The sequence below is a fragment of the Mus musculus genome, chromosome 1, assembly GCF_000001635.26.
Source record: "Mus musculus strain C57BL/6J chromosome 1, GRCm38.p6 C57BL/6J".
Lineage (NCBI taxonomy): Eukaryota > Metazoa > Chordata > Mammalia > Rodentia > Muridae > Mus > Mus musculus.
The window spans coordinates 174,067,268-174,075,848 of NC_000067.6; the positions used below are offsets into that span (position 1 = coordinate 174,067,268).

Here is an 8,581-nt window from a genome sequence, read left to right on the forward strand (position 1 = left end):
TGTTTGAATATTTTCTTCTTGGGGTGCTGAGTGGATAGAGATGTGTTTGTGTGCAGTTGGAAAGGTGTATTGAAAAATGACCATGCAAGAAACCTGAACTCTGTTTCTCATTGCCATCATTCCTTGGGGATATGCATTAGTTAGTCAAGTGTTATGTATTTGCTCTCAAGGATCTCCCCAATTTTTAAGGAAGACAGACTTATACAGGCAGCAACTCTATGCTAACTGGGTATTATGAATGTTATGATGGTATAGAAGAAGGAATAAATACCTTTTTCTAGGAAAACCAAAAAAAAAAAAAGTTTTATTAAGGAGATAAGATTTGAGTTAATTGTGACAGACACAGAAGTAGGTTCCAGAAGGAGGAACAGGATGAGAGTTAAATCAGAGCCCACTGGTCAAGAGGAGTAAATGTACTCATAATGTAATGAAGCATGAATTCCTGTTTTGACAACCATCTTTGGTAATTGCAGAGGTGAATATACAGTTTCTTTATGAAAGATTTAAAAAGAATCCCTTAAGCAGAAATTGCTTTGCATGGATTTATCATTTTAAAGTATAAAATCTGTAACTTTATCTCTACAGCATTTTATGGTGGGAAGGATTTGGATTAGAATGAGTGGAACAAATCAAAGGGAAGGTGTCTTGCATGATAATGGTTTAATTAGTTTGATTAAATAACTTTTGCTTAATACCCCTCAGGTGACAACCATTATTCTGAGGATTAAGGTGAAAAAGATAAAAAGCAATTTTTACTATGGTGTCTGGAATTAGATTGTCCTTATCAAATACAGTATGATCAGTAGTAGGCACAGTGACAGATTCAGGTTACCATTTTTACCCAGATAAAGTAACACTATGATCTCTCCTCTCTTCTTCCCCTTCCAGTCTTTCTCTCTATTTTCCTTCCTCCCTTTGCTCTCTTTTCCTTCCCTTTCTTTTGTATATTTTTCACATTATGCTTGAGAACAATGAGAATGTCCAAAGCATTTTTAGATGGTATTTCTCCAAGTTATTTGCCTATTCTTCATTTGTGTTATCTGGTTAGTTTTCTGAAAATACAGAGGTTTTACCTATTAGTTCTTTATCATTCCTAATTTGAAATGCCTGTTCCCTCACTAAATGTGTTGCTCATTCATCTTACTTTCCTTTCAGGGGTACCCACAAGACACCTGTGTTCATCTATCTCTGAAGTTCTTCACATAAGAACTACATTTCATCTGTGTTGGCGATCTGTCTACAACTGGTTGTAACATTCTTTTGTAATTATTCCTTAGTAGCACCTTGCATCTTTGAGATAGGGTCCTAGTCACTGGGTAGGTTTTTCCCAGTGCCCTTTCTAGGTATTTTACAGCCCATGAAAGATAGTATTTGTCTATAGTGTTTCTTTCCCTGTGCCGTTGATTCTTACTCTGCTTAGAAAAGTTGGTTCAATGCTGTCCTTTTTTCAGAAATTCCCTTTCAGTAACCCTGCTCTGATAAATCACCCCTTTCCTGTCATTCCATGATGTTTTCATATGTCCCAGATTATACTGAGTACAGTGGTAGGCACACATATCAACTTGTGGCGAAATGGCCGTGTGAGTTCTGCTATCAGGGATTGTACCTTGTTTTGTATTCCTTAGTCCAGAGATGTATTTGTTCAATGAAGATTTATAGATTTGAGGTGGACAACAAGAAAAAAAAACTTGTTATACCAATAATGTATACTAACTGATCATTTTAGGCTGACTGAGAGAAAGACCATGTATGACCTAGAAAAAATAATGTTTTGGGAAGATCACATAACTTAGAGATGAACACAATGGAATACAGAAATTAAAATTTTCATGCTATGAAATAGTCCCACTTGGTGTATTTAGAACCAGATCTAGCTGTTAGTTTTACTTAGTATTAATAGCATTAGCATTAATGACAGTAATTAAAAATGCTGCCTTTCAATTTATGAGGAATGACAATAAATAAGATTCTGATATATATTGGCAATCCCTCTAATTTGGTTCTTCAACCTTCCTGTCCTCTTCAGTCTCTCATGGATCAACACAACTTCTCAAGCCTGACTGAGTTTGTGCTTCTTGGCTTCCCCAATGTGGAACACATCAGAAGCTGCCTTTTTGTCTTGCTGCTGTTGGTATACCTGTTCACCATTGGTGGTAATATGCTCATCTTCCTAGTCATACGACTGGATGCAGCCCTCCACAAACCCATGTACCACTTTGTCAGTGTTCTCTCTTTCTTGGAGTTATGGTATACAGCCACCACCATCCCTAAGATGCTAGCTAATCTTCTCAGTGAGAAGAAGACAATTTCTTTTGCAGGATGCCTCCTTCAGACCTATTTTTTCCACTCCCTTGGGGCCTCTGAATGCTACCTTCTTACAGCCATGGCCTATGATCGATACCTGGCCATCTGCCGACCCCTCCACTACCCTTCAATTATGACCACAGCACTCTGTGTAAAGATGGCTGCTGGCTGCTGGACTTGTGGTTTTCTGTGTCCTATTTCTGAGGTTATCCTTGTCTCTCAGCTCCCCTTCTGTAACTATAATGAGATCCCTCACATTTTCTGTGATTTTCCACCTCTTTTGAGCCTGGCCTGCAAAGACACATCCACTAATGTTCTGGTGGACTTTGCTGTCAATGCCTTCATTATCCTTATCACTTTCCTTTTTATCATGGCCTCTTATGGGAGGATCATTGGTGCTGTGCTGAAGATCAAAACAGCAGCAGGAAGAAGAAAGGCCTTCTCCACTTGTGCCTCACACCTCATTGTGGTGCTCATCTTCTTTGGGAGCATCATCTTTATGTATGTTCGGCTAAAGAAGAGCTACTCATTGACTCTTGACCGCACTCTAGCCGTAGTCTACTCTGTGCTAACACCTTTGGCCAATCCCATTATCTATAGTCTTCGAAACAAGGAACTCATTCAGGCCATCAAGAGGACCTTCTTCAAGAAAGTGGAGAAAGCTAGTCCAACTCATCATTAACTTTTTACAAAGCCCCCCCCCCTTTCCTCAATGTTCACATCTTGAATGCTCTATGTATATTTGAACTGGTCTTAATTAATATTTCTTCCTTGTTACACAGTCTCTAGACTCCTTTCACTTGAGCAAAGACTTATTTGTTTGTGTTTTCTGTATCTATACCCTTTTTATTTTTACTCAACCAGTGTTCGTTCTCAGGATTAAGAAAAATCAGTATCTTAGTTCCAAGTTTTACACATGTACACTCCCTTGTCACACATTTCTGACATTTTTTCCTTCTCCCTTTTCCACCTAAATGTCCCAATACTTACCTCTTCTTCCCTTTTGTTCATTTTCAACCCATTGCACTGTGTATTTGTTCCAGTTCTTCCAAGAAACATTTTGCCAAAGATATCCATCAGACTTGTCTTGTCCTCCATTCTTTAAATCTTAACACACATGACCATTTTCTTTCTTAAAAATGTTTGTCTCAACTTTCATGATATCAGTAAACTCTAACTTCCTCACTTCTGTAATAAGTCTTTTTTGACATATTTTATTTTATAGAATGATGTTTCTAGATTCTCATTTATTCTTACAGTATCAAGTGTTAAGATAATTTAAATTTTTGTTGTTTATGTCTGATATCTCTTTTGAGTTCTAGACTCTGTAAGAGATGACTCACTTCCTTTTCTAGATATCTTCCACAAAATTAAACCCTGAGATTTCATAAATGAAATGTTTACAATCTCAACCTTAGAAACTTGATGCTTTTCCATCTCTGTGTCAGTAATATAAAATTTAAATGATCATGTGTACTTCATATGTCCAGTACATAATCAATTCACTTCCTCAAAATACATTTTAAAATCTGTTTCTTATTCTCTTTAGTGTTGCTATCTGGTGTAAATTCCGACCTTTCCCAACTGAACTGCGTTATGTGTTTCTATGAAAGAGCTGATATTTTAGGGGCTGGAGAGAAGGCCCAGTGCTGGGAACTTAGCCTCAGACTGAGCTGGGCTGGATCTTCTCTGAAGCAGCTGATGGGAAGAGTGTCTGTGGGATAGGGGGACAGGGTGGACTTGGTCTTGGGAAAATTTGGGTTGCTTTCTAGAATAAAGTTTGCTAATTAACTTAGAATTACTGATGTACTCTGGAGCCAGAAGTTGCAGGCCACTGGGTGAATTGTCGGTAAACAGCAGAGGATTAAGTAAAAGATTAATTGCTAGTGTTCCTTTCTTACCCAGAAGCCTCCCCTCTTGTTTGTCAGGTAGTAGGGAGGTTTGGAGCAATAAACTTTTACTCAACAAGGAAAAGAGAGTCTGTGACCATTCACAGAAGAAAAACTTTTACACAAGCAAATATACATACATTCATGTATACATCCATGCATTCACTCATACATCTTCATGCATTCCTGTTGGGTCTACCTACTTACCTATCTCATATTTACATACTCTCCACTCACATAACTGTACTTACATATACATATGGAACAAAATGCCAAGCACCAGAGCCGAAAGAAAGAACTCATTCTGAATGAAAATGGAGCACCAGTCTTTTTTACATAAAGAAAAGGCTTCTATCCTTTTATTGCTAAATGAATTAAATCCAAACCTGTAAGAAAAAAGCTTTGTCCTCGTTAGTAAGACTAAGCCTGCCTTGCTGTTAAGAAAAGACCTGTTCTGTCCCATGGTAAGGGGATGAATGCCTGCTTTCTCTACTATGTCTGCATCCTCTTCTTTGTCTGTGTTTCTCTCTGCATTCTATATATTGCTCTCTTCTTCTGACCTTGCCTGAATGTCCTCATTACAAGGTTTTTGTACCATTTTTAGAAGAATAGATCACTTGTTTTTTTTTTCAAATATCCTTTTTTTTAAAAAAGAAGAACAGATGTTCACTAAAAGTTTACACATAAATTCAAATCATAAAATGAATAAGAAGTTTACAACAGAGATGTTTTCATGGGTTTCTATTAAGAGTAGTTATCTAACCAGACATTTATTTTCTTTCACTAGTTCTACAGGTTTATTGAAAGTTAAAAACTATAATTCTTGTGATTAAGCTAGCATTGAAGTTTTGAATAGTAAATATTTTAATCTTCTGTCTTCGCACCTACAATAAATTTTTTTTCTCTTTTATGGACTTTGGTTAATTGCCATAGCTCTAAGGAATATGTCCCTATCTCAGAAGCAATTAACTTGTGACACATGAACAGTGGCAGAGTTCTAATAGCAGTTTTCTTATTAGAGAGGGTTTTACTATAAAGGGCTTGATAATTACTAGGATAATTTTATAATTTCTTATAGAATTGTCCTTATGAATTAAGAAATCATCTATTTGCTTATATAGCATCACTATTGATATGTGCATCTTCATTGATATGTGGAAATCTTCCCAATAGAGTGGGCTAATGCCCAGGAGCTATGCTATTATTTTTATAAGGACAGAAAAGGCATGCCAGCTGCAGAATCATTTCCTGAGATTTTTTTTCCTTTGGGACTTAGCTCTCAAAGTCTCTTCCATATTTGTTTCATGGTGAAACATCTCTAGAAGACCACCTGCTAGCTTTTCATCTACACTAGAGGCTCCTGACAGTGCAGCAATGAAAAGCATTGGCTTTTTTTCCCCCAGAATGCCTGAGTTTGTTCCTAGAAGCCACATGATAGCTCTCAACCTTCTGTAAAGTCAGTCAAAAGACACTCAGTTCCCTTCGTCTAGCCTCCATTGGCACTAAGCATGCACATAGTTCATAGATATCCATGCAGTCAAAACACTCATACACATAAAAAAAAAGATCTTTAAAAGAATCTAATATTTTATTTTTTTTTTATTTTTTTTTCCATTTTTTATTAGGTATTTAGCTCATTTACATTTCCAAAGCTATACCAAAAGTCCCCCATACCCACCCACCCCCAATCCCCTACCCACCCACTCCTCCTTTTTGGCCCTGGCGTTCCCCTGTACTGGGGCATATAAAGTTTGCATGTCCAATGGGCCTCTCTTTCCAGTGATGGCCTAGGCCATCTTTTGATACATATGCAGCTAGAGTCAAGAGCTCCGGGGTACTGATTAGTTCATAATGTTGTTCCGCCTATAGGGTTGCAGATCCCTTTAGCTCCTTGGCTACTTTCTCTAGCTCCTCCATTGGGAGCCCTGTGATCCATCCATTAGCTGACTGTGAGCATCCACTTCTGTGTTTGCTAGGCCCCGGCATAGTCTCACAAGAGACAGCTACATCTGGGTCCTTTCGATAAAATCTTGCTAGTGTATGCAATGGTGTCAGTGTTTGGATGCTGATTATGGGGTGGATCCCTGGATATGGAAGTCTCTACATGGACCATCCTTTCATCTCAGCTCCAAACTTTGTCTCTGTAACTCCTTCCAAGGGTGTTTTGTTCCCACTTCTAAGGAGGGGCATAGTGTCCACACTTCAGTCTTCATTTTTCTTGAGTTTCATGTGTTTAGGAAATTGTATCTTATATCTTGGGTATCCTAGGTTTTGGGCTAATATCCACTTATCAGTGAGTACATATTGTGTGAGTTCCTTTGTGAATGTGTTACCTCACTCAGGATGATGCCCTCCAGGTCCATCCATTTGCCTAGGAATTTCATAAATTCATTCTTTTTAATAGCTGAGTAGTACTCCATTGTGTAAATGTACCATATTTTCTGTATCCATTCCTCTGTTGAGGGGCATCTGGGTTCTTTCCAGCTTCTGGCTATTATAAATAAGGCTGCTATGAACATAGTGGAGCATGTGTCCTTCTTACCAGTTGGGGCATCTTCTGGATATATGCCCAGGAGAGGTATTGCAGGATCCTCCGGTAGTACTATGTCCAATTTTCTGAGGAACCGCCAGACTGATTTCCAGAGTGGTTGTACAAGCCTGCAATCCCACCAACAATGGAGGAGTGTTCCTCTTTCTCCACATCCACGCCAGCATCTGCTGTCACCTGAATTTTTGATCTTAGCCATTCTGACTGGTGTGAGGTGGAATCTCAGGGTTGTTTTGATTTGCATTTCCCTGATGACTAAGGATGTTGAACATTTTTTCAGGTGCTTCTCTGCCATTCGGTATTCCTCAGGTGAGAATTCTTTGTTCAGTTCTGAGCCCCATTTTTAATGGGGTTATTTGATTTTCTGAAGTCCACCTTCTTGAGTTCTTTATATATGTTGGATATTAGTCCCCTATCTGATTTAGGATAGGTAAAGATCCTAAAAGAATCTAATATTTTAAATCTAAACTAGATAATCCATTACAAAACCCAGGAAAAGCAATTGTTTATGAGATTAAACCAAAAGCCTTACCACACATTTTAAAGCTAAACAAAATTCTTTTCTGCAATCTCTCTAATATTAGCTGTTCTCCATTCTTGATCTTTCCCATAGGGAGGCCAGGTGTCTTTCCTTAGGGGTGTTTTACTTCCTTCTTATAAATTAAGCTCATTTTGGTTTTTAGAACCTTCATGCTTCCCCAACATTTCATGCAATTCATTTGTCCTTACTTCGTTGGTTTGATTGTTTAGTACATGTAAGCACATATGGTACAAACTTGGTGGCTTGAATTCAATACCTTCAACCATGGTGGAAGGAGAGAACTGACTCTCTAAAATTATCCTCTAACTTCCACAGCTATTTTATGGCATGCATGCACATCTGTTCACATACAAATCAATCATTGATGTCAGTTTAAATGACAGCATCTTTGATACTCTTCCTGAATACTCAACATATTTTCCACCTTTATCTTTTTATTAGATCTTTGAAATAATATATTTTGATCATGTTCACTCTACCTCCCATCTCCTTTCATAACCAGCCTCCTTCCCTACCCACCCAACTTTGTGTTCTCTCTGTTTATTTTTCTTTTAACACTCAACAAGTCCATATATTCTTGAATAGTTTGGCCTTCTAGTGGAGTACAGTTGACTTACCAAGGCTTACACTGCTGCAGAAAACTGATTCTCCCTTTCTCATTAGCTATCAATTGCCAAAACCCTTTACTACTATTGGACTTTATGCCCACCCCAGCCCCTCCATGCAGTAAAGTTGTCTGAGTTGAGGTTATGTGTCATGCTTATGTACATACTATTACAACTGGTCTGAGTTAATGTATGTGGCTGCCCTGTATTACGTTATATTTTTCTTTCTTTCAAAATATGTAAAAATATTTCTGTGTGTAGGTGTAGTTGCTTATCTGTAACTAGAGAGTTAATCAGCTTTTCCTGTGGTGAAGATTAATGTTCTTCACTCTATTTATACAATGCATTACTTTTACAGATTTTCATATGCAGAATCAACTTTGCATCTTTGGGATGAAACATACGTGGTGATGGTGCATGATTTTCTTAATGTGTTTTTCAATTTGTTTTGGAAGTGTTTTGTTAATGTTTGTATCTAAGTATACCAAGTAATTTCCTTTTACTTTTATTTCATTTTGTCCTTATATAACTTTGATATTAAAATAATATGGACTTTCAGCATGAGTTTGGGAGAATCCCTCCCTTTTGTATTATATGGGGTCATTTTTGAAGTATTGACGTTACATCTTAAAGGCTTGGTAGAATTCAACAGTGTGTTCAGTCATGGTCTTTGTAGAGGAACTTTTAATTACTC

At 37.6% G+C, this 8,581-nt stretch overlaps 1 protein-coding gene across 1 annotated transcript; it reads left to right on the top strand.

Annotated features, from left to right (window-relative positions):
- The first annotated feature begins 2,032 nt into the window (after positions 1-2,032).
- Olfr430 (olfactory receptor 430) lies at positions 2,033-2,986 on the top strand. The gene has a single exon (NM_146718.2). The coding sequence runs from the start codon at positions 2,033-2,035 to the stop codon at positions 2,984-2,986; it is 954 nt and encodes a 317-aa protein (NP_666929.2).
- The last annotated feature ends 5,595 nt before the right edge of the window (positions 2,987-8,581 follow it).